This window comes from Aquarana catesbeiana, linkage group LG06 (genome assembly GCF_042186555.1).
Source record: "Aquarana catesbeiana isolate 2022-GZ linkage group LG06, ASM4218655v1, whole genome shotgun sequence".
Taxonomy (NCBI): Eukaryota; Metazoa; Chordata; class Amphibia; order Anura; family Ranidae; genus Aquarana; species Aquarana catesbeiana.
In genome coordinates, this window is record NC_133329.1 from 101,917,184 (window position 1) to 101,938,386 (window position 21,203).

The 21,203-nt window shown below is 42.6% G+C and overlaps 1 protein-coding gene across 2 annotated transcripts in view; it reads right to left on the reverse strand.

The window, feature by feature from the left end:
- XPO6 (exportin 6) overlaps nt 1-21,203 on the reverse strand; it is a 96,974-nt gene that overhangs the window by 17,339 nt on the left and 58,432 nt on the right. The window contains exons 7-17 of one of the 2 annotated variants that reach the window (XM_073636560.1): nt 18,262-18,760; nt 13,574-13,700; nt 12,090-12,199; nt 10,227-10,335; nt 9,525-9,614; nt 7,854-7,923; nt 6,066-6,225; nt 5,874-5,966; nt 4,021-4,165; nt 2,606-2,752; nt 21-207 (exon numbers count right to left, since the gene is read on the reverse strand). In XM_073636560.1, coding sequence (XP_073492661.1) covers nt 21-207; nt 2,606-2,752; nt 4,021-4,165; nt 5,874-5,966; nt 6,066-6,225; nt 7,854-7,923; nt 9,525-9,614; nt 10,227-10,335; nt 12,090-12,199; nt 13,574-13,700; nt 18,262-18,760 — 1,737 coding nt within the window. Of the gene's footprint in view, nt 1-20; nt 208-2,605; nt 2,753-4,020; nt 4,166-5,873; nt 5,967-6,065; nt 6,226-7,853; nt 7,924-9,524; nt 9,618-10,226; nt 10,336-12,089; nt 12,200-13,573; nt 13,701-18,261; nt 18,761-21,203 lie in introns of both variants that reach the window. The other variant, XM_073636559.1, reaches the window with a different exon arrangement.

Consider the following 21,203-nt stretch of genomic DNA (forward strand, 5'->3'; position numbering starts at 1 on the left):
GTATGAATTGTGCTACTCACTGGCTTCTAGCTGGCCCTTCCTCTGAGGAGGGGCAGAACCCTTCAGCTCACGGTAGTCTTTGGTCAGAGAGCTCAGTAGGGTGGTGTGGTGATTTGAGCGCTCTCCCCACTGTTGTTCAGGCTCGCTGACGTTTGGCCACGGGAGGAGGAGGACATTAGACAGAGCACGACAGAGCAGCACCTGGGCCTGTGCATGGGACAGAGGTAAAAGAAAGAAAAATTATTCATTCTGGGTCACTTACATCCAATGTGATCCAAAAAAATAAAATATATATATATATATATATATATATATATATATATATATATATATATATATATATATACACACACACACACACACATACATACATATATATATATATATATATATATATATATATATATATATATATATATATATATATACACACACACACACACACACACACACACACACACACATTTCAGTAATTCAATTCAAAAAGTGAAACTCATATTATATAGATTCATTACACACAGAGCGATATATGTCAAGCATTTCTTTTTAATTTTGAGCATTATGGCTTACAGTTACTGAAAACCCAAAATTCTGTATCTCAGAAAATGTGAATATTATAGAAGACCAATTGAAAAAAAAAAAAAAAAAAAAAAAAAGGAATTTTAATACAGAAATGTTGACTTACTAAAAGTATGTCCAAGTACAATATAGTACGCACTCAATACTTGGTCGGGGCTCCCTTTGCATGAATTACTGCATCAATGCGGCGTGGAGGAGATCAGCCTGTGGCACTGCTGAGGCGTTATGAAAGCCCAGGTTTCTTTAAGAGCAGCCTTCAGCTCATCTGCATGGTTGGGTCTGGTGTCGCTCATCTTCCTCTTAAAAATACCCCACGGATTTTCTATGGGGTTTAGGTAAGGCGAGTTTGCTGGCCAATCAAGCACAGTGATACAATGATCATTAAACCAGGTTTTGGTACTTTTGGCAGTGTGAACAGGTGCCATGTGCTGCTGGAAAATAAAATCAGCATCTCCATAAAGCTGGTCAGCAGAGGGAAGCATGACGGGCTCTAGAATTTCCTGCTAGAGAGCTGCGTTGACTTTGGACTTGATAAAACACAGTGGACCAACACCAGCCGATGACATGGCTCCCCAAATCATCAGTGACTGTGGAAACTTCACACTGGACCTCATGCAATGTGGATTCTGTGACTCTCCACTCTTCCTCCAGACTCTGGGACCTTGATTTCCAAATGAAATGCTCAGTGGTGCAAAGTCCTCTTTTTGGATGAAAGTCAATTTTGCAACAGTCCAGTCCTTGTTCTCCTTAGTCCAGGCATGACCCTTTGTCTTTGGTTCAGGAGTGGCTTGACACAAGGAATGCGAAAGTTGTAGCCCATGTCCTGGATATGTCTGTGTGTGGTGACCGTAATCCACTGCTTGTGAATCTCCCCCAAATTATTGAATGGCCTTTACTTCACAATCCTCTCAAGGCTGTGGTTATTCCTATTGCTTGTACACCTTTTTCTTCAAAACTTTATTACTGTGCTTGAATACATACAGCACTCTGAAAAGCTTCTTAGGCAATGACCTTTTGCGACTGTCACCCTCCACAAGGAGGGTAACAATGACTGTCTTTCTGGACAACTGTCAAGTCAGCAGTCTTCCCCATGATTATGTAACCTACTGAACCAGACTGAGAGACCATTTAAAGGCTCAGGAAATGTTTACAGGTGTTTTTAATCAATTTGCCAATTAGAGTGTGACACCACAAGTGTATAATTTTGAACTTTCACAATATTCTATTTTTCTGAGATACTGAATTTCGGGTTTTTACTAGCTATAAGCTATAATTATCAAAAAGAAAAGAAAAAATGCTTGAAATATATATCACTCTGTGTATAATGAATCTATATAATATAGGAGTTTCACTTTTTGAATTGGATTACAGAAATAAATTAAAGGGGTTGTAAATCTTCATTTTTTTTCACCTTAGCGCATCCCAAGAAGAAAAAACTTCTGCCAGTCACCGGCCCCCCAGCCCCCCCGTTTAACTTACCTGAGCCCCGTAATTCCCATGCCAGAGACACGCTGTCCCGGCTCTTAACTGGATAGATTGAGAGCAGCGCAGCCATTGGCTCCCGATGCAGTCAATCAAATCCAATGACACAGGCGCCGGGGGGGCGGGGCCAGCATTCGTGTCTATGAACGCCGAATGCCGGACTCGGGAGTGCGCCCACAAGGTAACCCGGGAGAGCGCTTCTCCTAGGGGGTTATCTCATAAGAGGAGGAGCCACCGAGGAACCCCAGAAGTCGAGGATCGGGGCCACTCTGTGCAAAACAAGCTGCACAGTGGAGGTAAGTATGACTTTTTTTTTTTTTTTAAATAACAAGAAGAATGAGAGCCTTTACAATCACTTTAACCTTTTGATATTACATTTTTTTGAGATGCATGCATACACTTTTAAAAAATTTTTTATTCCAGGTTTTAAACAAAGTGGGACATTTTGGTAGGTTGTTACTGCTGCTCATCACATCTTTTCTTCACTTCCTAGAAAAAGAAATGATGGTTACAATGCCAGTGCTACACAAAGAGGACAGCTCACCTCCTCCGGCAGTCTCTGGGCAGCGTTGTCTGTCACACGGCTGAACACTTTCTGGACGGCGGGAATGTTGAGAAGGAACACAGGCCGCACGGTGGTGGCCACAGAGACCAGAAGATGACATGCGGACAGCAGCAACTTCTCTTGTACCTGAGAAAAATTACATGTTAGTCAAGAAGAAACGAATGTGGCAGGGCGCATCCACGGCTGCTAAATCAGGTTCTTTGTATTTAGAAGTAAGCCACACTATCAGTATGGATGTTCTGTGCTCCTGAATGACAGCTGCGCCTGTAACAGTGTACTCATCCATGTCCTAACCTGCTAGCTCTGGTATGCTAACAGCATAGAGTTGCTCCAAGCTAGAGTACACCATAAAATGTCACTTCTACAATATAACAAAACCATTATTGAAAACTCATGTACAGATGTATGTGTGTCTTGGCTGTTATATGTTTACATGTGTGGATTTTTTGTTTTTATAGAATTTAATTAGAATTTGCACTGCAATGACAAAGTATTTATCTTTTTTTAGAGCTGAAGTTACACTCTGCAGAGCTAAGTGAGGAGAGCTCTGAATGCTGATAGGAGGGAAGGTAAACACCCCTCTTCACGCAGCACACAAAAACAGAGCTGAGGCTGTCAATCAACTGGAGATCCCTCCCCTGTCACCAATTTTCTTTTGGTGTCAGGACAACTTGTCAGAAGTGATTCATGCTGACAGAGGAACGAAGCAGCGGACAGAAATGACACTTGGGGTTGATTTACTAAAGGCAAATCCACTTTGCACTACAAGTGCACTTGGAGGTGCAGTCAATGTAGATCTGAGGGGAAGCTCTGCTGATTTTATCATCCAATCATGTGCAAGCTAAAATGCTGTTTTTTTATTTTCCTTGCATGTCCCCCTCAGATCTACAGCGACTGCACTTCCAAGTGCACTTGTAGTGCAAAGTGGATTTGCCTTTAGTAAATAACCCCCTTATTGCTCTGGATTGAGACAAGACAAGTACAAAATTATAAAGGGATAAGCGTTGTTCATATCAGAGGTTTACAACACTTTAAAGTATTATCCAGAGAAAACCCAGTATTTTCAGAAGGAAGTCAGCAATGGCAGCCTACAATTAAAGTGCTCTTTTCACAAGAAGGTTGTGAATATTTCCTACATGCACTGCTTCCTTCCTGAGACTGCTGGAAGCTGCACTGTGCATGGCCATCATCTACAATCATGTTAGCGGGATGTCAGTGGTTATTAGGATCTGTATGTATGGGGGCTTCCTATGAGTGCAGATCACCAGTGACAAGCAGTAACATTTGAAAAATTAGTAAAAGGAAAATGGAATAATCCTAAAAAGTGAACACACACACTTGAAGAACCCCAGCAATTTAAAAAGGGTGTGACCCTGGTGTGCACAGCCATTCACCTTTGAGCTGATTAGAGGGGGCAGGGCTTCCATTGCTGTGGAGATGATGGACATGAATTGCTCCTGGTTTTGACGCTGGACCTCGCCGTAGAAACGAGCAAGCCAGTGCGAATAAGCTTGCAACGCAGCCAACGACTGGGCATGTCTGCAGAAAAAGAATACATTTTTACCACAAGAAATGATCGGTGGATCGGAGATTACATTATCTACAGACTTTAAACTTCACTGTAAACACAGAGGAGTACATTACCAGTACAAATGGTTAAAAAGAGTAACTAAACTTTTGTTATAAAAAAACATTCCCCTCTGGGTGATCTGTGTACATTGCAGGGATTATAACAAACGTCATTGCAACGTTGATTCCTACCTTTTGTTATTCTGAAGAAAGCACTGTGTGTTCCTCTGTGCTAAGCGAGTCTAATGGGAGTGGTTTCAGAATTATCAAACAGCTGCTGCAGCTGTAGGGCTCTAATGAGAAAAGATGCTCCCTTTAGACATGATTTCCTATTGGGAGTGTCTCACCAAAAAAGAATTTTTGTTGCAGGGGATGCCGGAAATCTTACTTTATCTCAGTGCAAACTTCTGGGAAAATCAGTGCACCAATCACACAAGCAGGAAATTAGGTTTCTGGGGGGTGTTCTGTATACATTCTGTGTACAGAACACCCTCAGGCAGCCATATTGCATTTTCAGAAAATTTCAGCGGCTGCAGATTGGAAAGGAAAGGTCATTTTTAATAACATTCAATTACAATGACTTGATCACAATTGTACACGCTATATTAAATTTTTTCCTTTATTTGCTATTTTTTTTTACCCACAAAAGTGGAGTTACTCTTTCACAGAACCCTGTATTAGACAGAAAAAAAAGGATGCTGCCATTGCCAATTAATTTTTAGACACAGGACTGGGCATATTATCCTTGCATGCAGTTCTTTTATGAAACTCAATTTCATTACTGGCCGCATCAGCATTATAGTTGCCCTCAAAGGGCCAGTTGCATCTGTAAGACTGAGTGTCCAGAGCCCCCCTACCATCAGAAGTAAAGAGTTCCCCACCCTCCCTTACATCACAGTGCACCCCCTTACCTTGTACTGCTGAGAACAGAGCCGGGAAGAATAAAGTGGAGGGTCTGAAGGGCCAGAGGCAGGCTGGAATCAGCTGCCGGTGTCTGCTGAATGCTGAGACTAGATGAGGTGGAGACAAAGGGGTGCTGTGGCTGCACAGAGAGGTTCTCCACTGCTGTCTCTTCAGATTTGGGGGGGGGGGGGTGCTACTGCTGGAGAGGTGCAGGGGCCACATGAAATGGCCTGGTGTATGTACATGTGTGCACAGACAGCAACACAAACTTATTAGACATTTTTCACCCTTGCCCTAGGATTATTTATTGCTTTCTGTTGGAGAGGTTCTCCATTCATACTGTTCTGCACACGGAAGTGAAATCTCAAAGCATCATGAGAATTGTAAAAATGGTATCAGCTTTCCAAGCTATCTTCTGTGTTTTGTAGTGCCAAGGAGGCACTACAAAAATTGTCACCCTAGGGTTGAAGGGTGTTATTTGAAGGATCATCAGGCAAAAATTAAAGAAAAATACCTGAAAGAAAAAAAAAAAAAAAAAAACAAAAAAAAAAAATGCAGCCACTATGTCTAAGTAAGCTGCAACATTTGACAATTTGGTTTTTGAGTTTAGATATCTTTTCAAAAAGTTTGGACTGGATTGGGCTTCAATTCACCTGTGCATGCTACAGAATCAATATTGGCTCTCAGACACCAATCATCACGTTGTTTTTGGACAGAAAGGCCCCTAACAGAACCATACAAGAAAACAGTAACCTAAGAGTGGAGTGGTACGTACACATCTACAAGGTCTGGCTTTAGCACAGATGGCACTGCAGTCTCCATGTTGTACAGTTTAATCTGGGAACCATATAAAGTAACCTTGACCAACCTATAAGAAAGCATTAGAGAGTTAAATGTCAGCGTTGACTTTGATTGGTGGCTAAAAAAAGTTACAGATCATACAGGAGCCATGAAGATGGCACATTACCTTTCCACTACAGTGAGAGCATCATTGAAGCGTGCCTCAAACACATCCCCGATAAAATACTCTGCAAGTCTCCCCACTGCCTGCAGGAGCGAGCTGAGGTCCCGCAATGAGCAGTGTAACCTCCGGCAGTCGTTCTCTGCAGTCACATTAAGACGCTGTCCTGTGGGGAGAAAACAGACAACAGTTTGATCACCCGAAAAAGGTCACCGTTCTTGTAAAGCAAGTTCCTCAAAAACAAAGTCAGAGCATAGATTTGTGAAAACCTTCAAAATTGGGTATGATATATCAAGAAAACACAGAAGTCAAAATACCTAAAAAGAAGAGCCAGAGCCAGCTGCGCCCATCCCCTCTCCTGCCCAGTGCTCAAGTCACTGCTCTCAGCTGACTGAAAACTGAGTGATCATCAGATACGTGATCGCTCAGTTCTTGGTCTTGGAGCAGACATTGTAGAGAGTGTATGGATGTTTTTTTTTTTTTTTTTAAACTCATACTTCTCCTTTAAATCTGAGTGTAGGAAATCAACAGCCTTCTTAGGGGGGGTTATTTTCTAAAGGCAAATCCACTGTGCGCTACAGGTGCACTTGGAAGTCCAGTCACTGTAGATCTGAGGGGGACATGCAAGGAAAATAAAAAAACAAGCATTTTTTTCTTACACGATTGGATGATATAAATCAGCAGCGCTTCCCCACATTTAAGAGCTTCCCCTCAGACCTACAGCAACTGCACAGTGGATTTTGCCTTTAGTAAATCAACCCCAAAGAGTTGCATCTTCCTCCCAGACTTCCAATATTGCTAATACTAAAAGGCGCAAAGTCATAAATGAAGCGCCCCAAGACACATTCACTGGAGCATGGCTGTTATCCAGCAGTACGCACTGCTTCAGTAAAGCCGGCCATAGATGGTCCCAATCTCAGCCGGTTCAGCAGGGACCGGCCGAGATGCGAACCATCTATGGGTAGGCTGATTGTAATAAAATCGATTGACTTGGGTACAAACAGCATGTAAGATTTTTACATGCGATTATTGCCTACAGCTATAGCCAATACAACAATAACTGTGTTCTCCTAGCAGGGACAGTCCCCCCAGAGATCACAATGGCTCCGCGGAAGGGATTCCCCATCAGCACTGACCGCTTGTTAGTTTACATCCAACTGTTATCCGATCCACCAGACGGATGGGGAACATCCTCATCCGTCTGTTGTTTGTGGATAGGATCAGACGCCAGCGGGTGTAAACGGACACATGTCCGGTTACACCTGCCGCTCCATAGAAAGCAATGGATGGTTCCATTGGGTCTGCCTAAAAAACTGACAGGTAGACCCGATTAGTCTGCCTGTGTGAAAGGGGCCTTATGGTTTACACAACTCAACCACACTGCATAGTAGATTGAATACATACAGCCTTGTCTCCTAACTCCAGCCTGCTGACTGGACAATGAAGGAGCAGCAGCACACTGATAAGTTTCATCTCCTTCATTTTTTCCTCCTCTAATATTCTGGCAGCACTGTGATATCAATAAGCTGACTGGCTAACACTGCAGGTTCTCCCTCTCTGTGTCTTAATGGTGCTGTGATTGGGATTACAGGATTCTAATATAGTGACAAATTCAGGCATTATGCCAGCTTCATTTAAAAACAAAAGTCTGTTTTTAAAGACATATCCGCAATAATGATTTTGTCATAAAATGCTAGTTATTTTTATTGGGTGTAATATCCAAGGTTGTTTTTTCTTAAAATCAGCAGCGGAGTTTGTTTTAAATATAATGCAGTATGTGTCATTAGCACTTACCTGGTCCAGTGTTCACTATACATTGCTGAAGACCAAGATAAACATTGAGGTTCTCCTGCAGAGCAGCAAACTAAGAAAAACACAAAAAACAGTAATTGATCGAAATGCTTTCCTGATGGAAGAAGGAATACATACCATTTAGCAAGTAAGAGAGCAGATGTAAAAGTTCAGAATCATGCAAAATGGACATGTATCCTAAGTGATGTGTAAGGGCACTTTCACACTGCCAGCGCCCGGGTGTCAGCGGTAAAGCGCCGCTAGCGGAAAAAGGGTTAAAACCGCTGGCAAAGCTCCGTGCCCATTGATTTTAATGGGAAGGGGTGCTTTAGGAGCAGTGTAGTCACCGCTCCTTCAGCGCTGCAAAGAAGCTGCTTGCAGGACTTTTTTTGACGTCCTGCCAGCGCAGCGCCCCAATGTGAAAGCACTCGGGCTTTCACACTGGGATTGCAGCTTAGGCTTTTTTCAGGTGCTTTACAGACGCTATTTTTAGCACTAAAGTGCCTGAAAAATGCCTCCAATGTGAAAGGGGTCCATGACTTCCAGGTATTTATTAACCCTTACAGAGATAACAGTACTCCCCCTGACAAGGCCATCTGCTTTTCTCTCTAGAAGGATGGAGCCATAGTTGTTCAGGCATTTTGGGTGCATTACCACTGAACTTCACATCACGTGTTTTGATTAAAGCGCATTTAAGCCAGTCATAGACAGTTCAAATCTCGGTTGATTTAGCAGGAACTGGCCGACATTCGAGCCATGTATGGGCAGGCTGAAGAAAAATCACTCTGCTGTTGAATTCTGACAGGTGGGGGGGGGGGGGGGGGGGGGGGCAACACTTTGTTTTGAACTGACAAATGTCTCCTGACATTCGGCCCGTGTGTACATGGCTTAAAGATGCAGCAAGCAGGAGATTTTTTTTTTTTGACACAATGATACTAATGCTGTATATAAAGCCCCATCAGGTTATCAAAATTCCCTAGATAAAGGGAGATCCAGACAAGGTCAAATGACAACCATAGACAGGTAACGAAGCTGGGTGGCCTTAGTGTTTAAATGGAAATCAAAGTGCTAGGCAGAGAGGCAGGGGGTGCCCTACAGTCATGCTCTTCTAATGGGTACCTTAAACAAAAACAATACAAATCTGCAGCACAAAGATCACTGTATAAATGTATATTAAAGTGGTTGTAAACCCTTACATAAACCCAGTGAAGGGACTATCCTCATAATACACAGATGAAACAAATCTTCCTACATAAGTTGTATCTACCAAAGTGCTGCATTTATAAGCTTGTCTGAGAGTTCACAAAGCAGGGGGCGGAGAGCCTGAAATTACACTTTGCAGAGCTCAGTGAGCAGAGCTCTGAGAGCTGATTGGAAAGAAGGGACACACCCCCCTTCACACAGCACACAGGAATAGAGCCGAGGCTGTCAATCAGCTGGAGCTCCCTCCCATCACCTTTTTTGTCTCTTGGTGTCAGGAAAACTTGTCAGAAGTGATTCTTGCTGATAGTAGAGGAAAAAAGCAGCAGACAGAAATGACACTTGGCGCTTTTGAGACAAGTGCACACTATAAAGGGATATGCTTTGTTCACGTTTAATGTTTGAGGTTTACAATCACTAAGTCACATTTTAAAAGGAACACAGTACACCAATTTCACTATGGAATTCCCTTACCAGTGTGGAGTAGGCATGTGTAGGGAGCAGCTCCATGATTTTGGCTACAACTTCCAGGCTGTGTCGCAGATACCTTTGCCACTCTGTCTGCTGCTGTAAACAGAAAGGAAATGTCAGTATAAGGAGCTCTCATACAGATCGGTTTCCTACTGATCACCTAAAAGTTATCCACCAGGGATCAAAGCACAGCCTGCAAGGGATGTCCCATTAAAGAAAGCTCATTAAATAGGTTCCAATCTCCTTTCGATCTACCAGCAACTATGTAGTGCAAGGGTCTGCCTGATGGGATACAAACTCATTGTATTGTCTGGTAAATCTAATAAATTCCCACCACATACACACTTTACCAACTGACTGTGCAGTCCCCTTTAGCTTTACCAAAACACATTCAAATTTAAATTCAACCAGGCAAGTCTTGGCACTACACAGTCCTTGGTAGATCTTTACGAGTACAGTACAGATTGTAATGCATGTGCCAAGTTTTAAACAGCCTACATATCTTGGACATATTGTACAATTTAATCTCCTTTAGTTCCTACACCACCTATATAGTGTGAGGGTCTGACTAAACAATTCTTTCAATTTATAGGCAAATCAGGTAGTCTTCATACTACATAGTTGTTGGTAAACCTGAAGGAGATTACACATCAAATGACCAGCCTGACCCTTTACTATCTATCCAATCCCAGAGCATGCCCTTACATCATCATCCAGGGTCTCGTCATCTAGCTCCTCCAGTTGTGTCTGGTTGTAGCGGAATTGGATTCGGTTCAGGACCTCCGTGAGTAGCAGCACCAGAGCGTCTTCGTACCTGTAATTGTAAGAGCACTTAGCAAAGAGCTTAAGATTCAAACACTAACTCTAGGGAACAAATAAAACCAGACAGTCGCTGAACTGCTAAGGCTGGCCATAGATTGTTAAATTTTCTTTCCTTCAACCACAGGTTGAAAGAAAAAAAAAAAAGAGTTAGATTTCCCCCATCCCTCCCACTGCGCTACTGTATTCTGACAGCGGGAGGTTTCCCCATTATCAGAATACTTATCAGAATACCTATAGCCGCCAGCAGTGATCGCACAAAAAATAAAAATCCAGACAGGCTGGTGGTACTGAAGTCGATCAATAGATCGACTTCAGTACCACCAGCTTGCCCATTGATGCTGAACCGTCCGAAATTTGATCCATCTATGGCCAGCTTGAGGCTATCCACACAACACAAAAAATGGATAGTGTCAGGAATTTAGGACTTGTTCACACCAGGTGCACTGAGCTGTGTTGATCAGCTGAATGAAGGCCTAGCACAAGGACACTAAAAAAAAAAAACAAAAAAAAAAAAAAAAAAACACTGGTGTTCTTTATCTTCCCTATTCATTCCATACAAGTATGTTGCACTAAAATGCAATTAAAGCATTTGTTACCCCAGCATTTCATATTCCTGATATACGCCTGTTGTACCATGTACTTCTATGAGAAAGTATCCTGTTCTCTTTGTATTGCTTCCTTTGTGTGAAATCCCCTGGGGTTCCTGCCAGACCCTCTGCTTTCCTATTTTAACCACACTAGGCAGTAGAGCACAGCATGGTCAGTTCTCTAGCTATACTGGGAACTCAGCCTGCTCTCCTACAATGATCAGACTTGTCTTGACATGCCCCCCCCCCCTCCCCCACCCCGCACAGCCATTCACTGAGAAGCTCAGAGTACTGCTGCTGCTTCTCCCCGCAGCCTTTATGCAGCTGACAGCAGAGCAAACAGAGTGAATGTGATTATAAAAAGGGGGATAAAAAAGGTATTCAAAATATTTTTATTGATACACAAACGTTTGGCCTTTTTTTTTTCAATTTTAAACTGAATGGGCTGTTTTACAAGGTGATCGTTTACAAATCACTTTTTAAGTCTGTAATGCACAACAACAGCATACAATGCACTGCAGCACATTGTAAAGTGCTCTTGTAAAGTTTCAATAAAGTTAAGAAAAACACTGCAATGCATTTTTTTTTTTTTTTTTTTTACAAGGCATCACTGTGTGGTTACATCATGTACTTATGCTTTCTGTCCCTTTGCCCTGACCTAAACAATTCCACCCTCCCCCCTACATAAATGCGTGTTTACCTCAATCTGACAGCTGCAACCTCTGGTGATTGTTTACAACCTGGCCCCACCTGTGCTTTACAGACCTACAGAGTTCCATGACCATCTCTGGCCTTGAAACACGGATGTACTGTGCAGGCATGGGATGTAGGCAATCACTAGAGGCCATGGCCATCAGATCTAGGCAACTAGGGGGGGTTAGGAGGTGAGTCGGTATAGAGCAGGACAAGAAGCAAAAAAGAATAAAATGAGCGGCGTCTGAAACGTGCACTTTTTTTTAGGTATATTTAAACTCAACAACAAAAACGTAATATACTGCAGCATACCAGCCGTTACATATACGGCTGCATTAGTATGCTTGGAACATTTTCTGCAAGTACACACAAATGCCTGTCTATCCTGTAAATCAAAAAAAACAGATGTGGTTTTGTTTGGCTAAGTGTTGATGTATTATAGGACAGAACTTCCCATTACACTCACCTGTTTATCATGGCCTCTCTGTCTTCTAATCGGTTTCGTATTTTGTTGGTCAGATAGTCCAGAAAAAGAGCCCAGATATCAAGACATGAGAGGTAACCTTCATGGGTGGGCTGTAGAGAAAAAGCAAAACGGATGAGTCTATCCAAAGACTGCAGCTTAAGTCCCCAAATCATTTGGTGAAGGGGGATTATGGTGTGAGGTGTTTTTTCAGGGATTGGGCTTGGCCCCTTAGTTCCAGTGAAGAGAACTCTTAGGACATCAGCATACCAAGACATTTTGGACAATTTCATGCTCCCAACTTTGTGGGAACAATTTGGGGATGGCCCCTTCCTGTTCCAACATGACTGCGCGCCAGTGCACAAAGCAAAGTCCATAAAGACATGGATGACCGAGTTTGGGGTTCAGGAACTTGACCTCAACCCGATAGAACACCTTTGGGATGAATTAGAGCGGAGACTGTGAGCCAGGCTTTCTTGTCCACATCAGCGCCTGACCTCACAAATGCTCTTCTGGAAAAATGGTCAAACATTCCCATAGACACACTCCTAAACCTTGTGGACAGCCTTCCCAGAAGAGTTGAAGCTGTTCTAGCTGCAAAGAGTGGGCCAACTCAATATTGAACCCTACGGACTAAGACTGGTATGCCATTAAAGGTCATGTGCGTGTAAAGGCAGGTGTCCCAATACTTTTGGTAATATAGTGTATCAACATAGGGGTTCTAACCAGTAATTAAAAAAAAAAAAAAAATTCGGTCCCTCTGGCTACTGTCTTTGTTGGCCTGCCCTTTCACTTTTCTCTAGACTTGTTTAACTGAATAACCTTTTACGGGTTAAATCAGCTGCGGGTGAGAACTGCTTATGTCCATTGGCAAGCCTGTATTGCCGTACTCTTTGGGGTTGATTTACTAAAACTGGAGAGTGCAACATCTGGTGCAGCTCTGCATTGAAACCAATCCGCTTCCAGGTTTTATTGTCAAAGCCTAATTGAACAAGCTGACGTTAGAAGCTGATTGGCTACCATGCACAGCTGCACCAGATTTTGCACTCTCCAATTTTAGTAAAACAACCTTGGGTGACCTACCAACCTTACATCACAATCCAATCTCAACTTTCTGCACATTTTATCGCACACTTTGTTATGCAGGTTTTCCTTTGATATCTCTGAACATTGCTGTGCTACGAGGAAAGAAATTTAAGCTGTTATTCTGTATGCCTTTTCTAAATATTATTTGGTTTACAGAGTACAAAAATAGACAAACTTAAATATGTGATGAAAAAAAAAAAAAGCCTGCTTGAGTTATTGAGCTCTGTAAACAGAGGAATTAAGGGAAGCCTGGAAAAGTGTGAAACTGGATATTAAAATATAAAATATTTATAAACATATCATATTTCTGACTATAATACAGAAAACAAACAAAAATTTAAAAAAGTATACATTTCCTTTTGACAATAATGGAGACTGAAGAAAGAGTATGATGAGAATACCTGGTGAAAGGTGTATTTGAACAGTAGTGCCAGGAACTCCACCACTGGAAACTGAGCATTAGATTCTATCCTTCGCAGGTGGACACTGACAAAAAGCCGAAGGAAGTCTGTAAACTTTTCAACGTAACTGTAATCAGACAGAGGAGACAAGTTCACTTACTATAGCATAGATTTCCACCTGCTGTTTGCAAATGGCAGTTATATGCTTGTATGTAATATTTTATATATTCCTGATTAAATAAAGAAATTAAAGAATGCAAGCGCCGAACACTAAAAGAAAAATTATCATCATTATTATTATTTCTTCCTGTCCAGAGATATCATAGAGTAATATCCACCTATCCAGTGGGGTCCTCGCTTTACTCAACCATGGACAATCCTCCTTACCCTAAACCCAACACTCCCCCCTTTCCAATCCCCTTACCCTTCCCTACTAGTGAACATTCCACACTCCTCATTCCATCAATTTATATTTATATGATTGAAGATTACCTGGTTCTCGTCTTGTGAACTTCAACTTGTGTTGGTACTTCATTGTATGCCTGCATCATCATGGAATGAGATTTGGTTTGTTTAGGGCTTGAAATTAATATGTATATAATAGTGCCTTGTATTTATTTTCACTTTAACATTAAAGCTGAACTCCAGGAAATCAGCCACTTTGTACAATGTGGGGTTAAGTCCAATGGGGTGCATGCAACCTCATGGACTTAGCCCTTTCATTTACAAATTAGTATTTTTACTGAGCACAGGAGCACAGCTATAGATTCAGTTCTGGCTCTATAATGCTGGACCTTCTGATCTCAGCTACTGTAGCTGCAGAGTTGCATGTAGGTGCTGTGTTCGCCACCTCCCCTCCTCCTGTCCAATCACACAGCGATTTGCATTTTGTGAACTCATTGACAAAATTCAAAGTCTTCTGTGAATGGACTAAAGGAGGAAGGGACGGGCAGGTTTTCTGCTTTATGAGAGAACAGCGTCTCTCCTGTCAGAGCTTCGAGTGTAGTGATAGCTGTACTCCCGGAGTGCTGTAAAAGTGTCAGATGTAAATAAAAGAAGGTCCATGGGGTGGTATGCACCTCAGGCTTAAACTCATAGTATGACCACAGATATTATGAAGTGGCTAAATTCCTGGAGTTCAGCTTCCTAAAATGTGGTGTCTTGAGCAGTCACAATAAGATTTCCATTGCATGAAAGAAGAAATCTCAGACACCTATCTATAGCTGGCTACATCAGGAAGGTATAGCCTGCAGGGGCAGGGAAAGACCTTAAAGAATCCCAACCTCTTGCATACATGTCAAATAGGAAACCTATACCAAGAGGCACATAGACTATCATTACTGAACCCCCCCAAAAAAAGGAATCTCCCGGTTGTCCCTGGTGGTGCAATGAACAAGTATGCAGATCAGAAAGTCAGATTTAGGTTAGAACTCGCCTGTACACTTGTTCCAGAAAAAACAGACAACTAGTATTTTTAAGAAGGAGGGGACAGCAATGGCAGCCCCCTATTACTTTACTAGAGGGTCCTTATAGATATCTTAGGTGTCTGCCTTGTTCCCCAATACACAATCATATTTAGCCCACTGAACAAACAATGATCTGATCAGAACCCTTCTCTATACAGATGCCACTCTGTAACTCTGAAATGCAACCTTAACCACTTACCGACCGGCTCCTGTACATATACGTTGGTAGTTTAAAGATGGATGTCTTGGTAATGGCAGCAGCTGCTGCCACAACCGAGGTATCAATCTTTAGAGCCGGCGGACTTGTTTACGATAATGGTGGTCTCTGCGGGGGATTCACCGTTATCAGCTGCGGGAGAGGTGCCACCCCCTCTCCGCTTACCGGAGCGGTCGGCACGGTGAGGCGATCGGGACCTGTCCGTGGTTGGGTATGGAGATGAGAGAGGGGAAGATGGCCCCCACCCGTCTCCATATTATAGCAGGGCGGAAGCGATGTCAAAACGTTACTTCAGCCCATACGTCTTAAAGGCACATTTTTCTGTTGTCATTTTTTCAAATGACAAATTTTTTTTTTTTTTTTTTATTGCATTTAAGTCCAAATATGAGATCTGAGGTCTTTTTGACCCCAGATCTCATATTTAAGAGGACCTGTCATGTTTTTTTTCTATTACAAGGAATGTTTACATTCCTTGTAATAGGAATAAAAGTGACCCAATTTTTTTTTTAAACAGTGAAAAAATAAATAAAATCAAGTAAAATAAATAAGAAAAAAAAAAAAAAGTTTTTTAAAGCACCCCGTCCCGACGAGCTCGCGAGCAGAAGTGAACGCATACGTGAGTAGCGCCCGCATATGAAAACGGTGGTCAAACCACACATGTGAGGTATCGCCGTGATCGTTAGAGTGAGAGCAATAATTCTAGCCCTAGACCTCCTCTAACTCAAAACATGCAACCTGGGTGCAATTTTGAAGCGCGACATGCTGGGTATCAATTTACTCGGCGTAACATTATCTTTCACAATAAAAAAAAAAAAAATTGGGCTAACTTTACTGTTGTCTTATTTTTTTACTCAAAAAAGTGAATTTTTTCCCAAAAAAGTGCGCTTGTAAGACTGCTGCGCAAATACGGTGTGAAAAAAAGTATTGGGATTACCGCCATTTTATTCTCTAGGGTGTTAGAAAAAAAACAATATATAATGTTTGGGGGTTCTAAGTAATTTTCTAGCAAAAAAATAACGGTTTTAAACTTGTAAACACCAAAATCTCAAAACGAGGCTGGTCCTTAAGTGATTAATTACGCACAGGCTTGTTTAATGAAAAAATGCTGATCTCAGGAATGATTTCTATTCGTTTCTGATGAAAGGGTTGTTTGGATTCCCAAATAGGACCCATTAACACCCTTTTTTTCTGTAGCTGGGGGCACTGCTGGCATGCAGATTAGTTGGATCTCCTAAATCAGACAGCCAAAATATGTGTCTGCACCAGCCCAGCATTCTAGTGAGTCTGTACTCTGTCCATTGAGGGGAAGAGTAATAGGTTCCTCTGCAGATACAGAAAATTATACTTACCCAGGGCTTGTTTTCAGGGCTATTGCAGATGAATGCAGAAATAGAAGGCTCAGCAGGAGAGCTGAATATTCAAGTGTATATTCTTAAAGTGTTACTAAACCCAGGACCCTGCATTCACTAATCTGGTCTCCCACAGTACACAGAACATGGAAATGCCATTATTTTAGCAAATATAAAACTGCTAAATACCTTTTCTCATCAGCAGTAAATAGCAGTCTTATGACTTCTCCAACAAGCTTTAAGCAGTGCTCAGCTGGACACCGATAGGAGTTTTCATTCTCCTCTGACTGTCCTATGAGGCTGCAGGACCCCTTACCCTCTGTCTGTACAGTTCTGATTGGACCTGTGCGCTGATCACATGCACCCTCCCAAGAAATGGGGGAAATAAAGCAAAACAAAAAAAAAAAAAAACACACAAACAAAAAAAAACAAAAAAAAACACCTCTCTACACATCAAACTGAGCATGTGCAGAGTGCCCCCAAGGCGCTGTACCATCAGTAGATAGATTGGGGACAGTGGAAGAAGGGGAGGATCACAGAAGACAGGATCAAACAGCCTTTTTACACAATGCAGAGGATTAACCCCTTAGGTTCCATAGTGAGTATAGCAAGCATGCTTTACTGCATATACAGACTGAGTTTACTGTTGTGGATTTAGTAACACCAACTCAAAAAAGTACATTTTATTGCTCCCAGTTTCCTCCAGGCATCTTGTTAGAGGGTGGGTACATTCATTCTCCATGGTCCCACTGTATGAACATAGCCATCCTGCTAACTCCGGAGATGGACCATGGGATGTGCATTGTAACATGCGCTGCTGGTTCCAAATAAACAGAAGTGAGAGTGAAAATGAGAGATTCGGAAGCTCATGGAAGATGTTACAAGGCGGCAGAAATTTTGTGAAAGATAGGTTACAGGGCCACCGAGTAGTGGATGTGTATGGATATTTCGAAAATAGTGATATTGTTTAGTATCATTAAATAGAAGCCTTGTAAATACACCATGGTTTTTTTTTCAGTACCATTGAAGCAGGTGAGGCTCCAGTTTCTAATACAGGCCTATAAACTGGGGAGCATTACTTTTCCTCCAAATAAGGTGACCCACTTAAGGCGGGGGTCCACCTATCTATCGTTTTTTTTTTTTTGAGTTCATTCACAAACTTTTCTTCTCAGCATTACATACTCACATATTGTGTGTAATATGTCCGCCTGTGTCAGATTTTGTCGGAAAGAATAACTTATATTATTCGCTGCAGGCGGTTTCCATCTTCATTGTGGGCATTTGAAGCCCACAATCATTTATTTCCTGGATGCGGTGAATGCTGTGCTCCCAGCATTCACCGCTCGTTACTGCACATGCTCAGTGGCATCCTGGGAACCTGAGACTAGCTCCCAGGAGAGTGTGCGGAGTCTGGGAGAGGCTAAAACACGCCTACTCCCACGGGAGGAGAACCAGGAAGTGCAAAGAAGAATAGAAAAATAAAAGGTAATTACTGCGATTTAAATTTTTTTAAATGGCATGTCAGCATCTAGGCAAGGAAGAGAATACATACAGATATTGTTCAAAATTTGGGTGGAACCCCGCTTTAACGCGATTAGTGGATTTTGCACTCTGCCTCGGAGACCTCTCAAGTATACATCTAAACCCGCTGCCTACCTCTCATCCAGCTCCTCCAGACGGTTGCGCACACTGTGAGCGTTCGTCTCCCGTGTAATCCTCTGCAGGAGATAGAAGGTCTGCTGGCACACTCGTAACAGGTATTCCTGGAACTCCAGGGGAACACAGTTCTTGCACATGAGTTCATTAATACAAGACATCGCCAACACCCCCAGCCGGTCACGGTCAGTCTGTGAGCTGGGCAGTGTAAAGGGAAGAGGAGGGCTGCTGCTCCCACCATTTAGAGTGGCAGAAGAGGTGGTGGTAGCAGCAGGAGTCCTTCGTGAACGGGCGTCACAACCCAGGCGGGCAAAGTGAAAGATGGTGGTGAGGAGAGAAGGGGTGATGCTGGCGGAAAGAGGGATCCAGCTGAAGAGGTGAGAGAGGCACTCCAGGGCCAGGGCACAGATACGCTCGCTCTCTGCCTCCAGGCTCGGTGGGGGTTGGCTCAGTTGCTTAGCCAAGGCAGGGGTGTGCACGAGGTTACTGAGGAGGTCATCTGCAAGAAAAAGAAATATATATTTAAAAAAAAAAAAAAAAAAAAGGAAATTGATGTGAAGGAGGAAAATGAGAATCACAGCATAGCATTTTTAACAGTGCAACATATTAAACCTTTGAAATTCCTCTGCCCCCTTTTTCAAAGTCAGAAGTGCTTCTATAGCAAGTGCCAACTCTGCCCCCCAAGCAAGGGAGATTTTTACAAGATAATTCTGAATCAGTGTCAATTCCCTTTCACAAGGTCTCCTCTCAGTGGATAGCAACCTCAGCTCCATTTCACATCTCCTCCCCCCCCCCCGTGTGGACAATGATGACGGATTAACTTGATTGTTATTTTTTAAAAATTAAAACCTTTTACAAACATGTTATACTTACTAGATCTGTGCAGTGGTTTTGAACAAAGCAGCCCCGATCCTCCTCTTCTCGGGGACCCCCGCTGGCGCTCCTGGCTCCTCCCTCCTGCCCCCATAGCAAGCTGCTTGCTATGGGGGTACTTATGCGTGCTCAATCCCGCGCCTTGCTGTGTGTGTCCATAAGCCCCGCCCCCTGCTCCCTCCTCACTGGCTGCGATTTACCATTGGCTCCTGCTGCTGTGTCTGAGCCAATGAGGAGAGCCACGAGAGCCCCTGCTCTCATTTACATCCCTGGATCGACATCAGGCTCAGGTAAGTATAGGGGAAGGGGGCTGGGGGAACTGCATGCAGAAAGTTTTTACCTTAATGCATAGAATTAGTATCACTTTAATATATAGAGGATTAAAGATAGACATGGCCCATCATAAGATAGAAAAAGCAAAACCTAACTGCAGAAAAACAAATACACACAGGTAGGTATACTACAGCGTACACCCGTGTGAGAGCCATGTTTTCCCACATAAGAATGCACAGTTTGTTCTATGCACCCCTGTGCAGGCTGTCCCATTCAGGTCAATCGCTTCCCCCAATTTGACAGCCATGCAGCTATACTGCGCCAAAAGCACACTGTCCACAGCCACACCGCTGTCAAGTTGGGAGCAGCGGCTGTGTCCATGCAGTCCCTGCGTCCAAATTGACTTGAATGGGACTGACTGCACAGAACACCTGTATATCCCTGTGCAGGCAAACACGGCCCTCCCACAGGTCTACAGCATCATGTAGTACGCTTGTGTGAGTGAAGCTTTAAAGTGTATGTAAACCCAAACAATAAACTTATCTTGCTTGCTCCTTTTTGGTCTGTTTAAGGGAGCATTTCATTAGATCCATCTGACAGGCAACTGACAAAAATGTGCTCAGTTGATAACTTCCTGCACTGTCTGCGCTGAACCCTTATCATTTACAATAGTGTTTACTGCTATCACGAAGGATAATAGGATCCCTTTACATTTTAAAGGAGAGGGGGGAGGCGTTTGTAGTTCTGTCCTAAGGTGATACCACTTCAGTGATCGAGTGTTGACACTCTAGGTCAAGGGTCTCCAAACTGAGGCCTGGAGGGGCCCAGATGTGGCCCTCAATTTGCCTTTATTCGCCCCTTGGGGCACTATTCCTCACACACTGGCCACAGTATGGCCCTCTCAAAGTCTGAAGGACAGTAAACTGGGCCTTTGTTTAGAAAGTTTGGAGACCTCTATTCTAGGTCATTAAGTTTGTTACGGTCAGGATTATCAGGAAAAGGGCTAAAAAAAAAAAAAAAGTGAAAACGAATGCAGCCACCAAATCTTATGACTAGTAAGCTGCAAAATATGACATTTTTTGTCCTAGGTTTACCCTTTACATTTTGGAGACTTCTTTTACTGCCCACCTTTAACATTCTCCACCACTGGGACTATAGGCTGCTTTAAAGTGGAATTTTACCATAACATCTTGATAAAAAAAAAAAAAAAATATATATATATATATATTTTTTTTTATCAAGATGTTATGGTTAAAATTCCATTCATATATATATATATATTTTGCAAGGAACATACATTCCACATTAACAATTATGCTATCAAAATTAGTGTGTGCTGTAAATTGCTTCCAGCACTGTTCCGGTTTCTTCTTGCCGGAGGCTGCCATGTTGCTGAAGTCCAGAGCAGCAGTAAATCTTTAGGCTGTCATCAGACAGTGCCTAAAACAGAGAGCAACGGAGCATGTGCAAAACAGGGTAAGACAGTGTATTATTGAATTTTAAACCATATAGGCACTTATTTTTGATGTTTTTCACAGCTATACCTGCAAAATGGGCCGGCCTGAAGTGAGCTAGCAGGACTTAATTTTCTGATCAAGTTCCACTTTAAAGTGTTACTAAACCCAGTAATATGAAAAATTGTTCATCCGCGAACCCCCACCACCCCCGCAGTGCCCACAGCTTATAAATCATCTTTTTACATTAAAATACTGCCAATATATAAAACTTTTTGGCTGATCCATATACCACGTTCACATGATAAACTGCAGGGTTTGCCCGAGTGCTGAGTGTTCAGG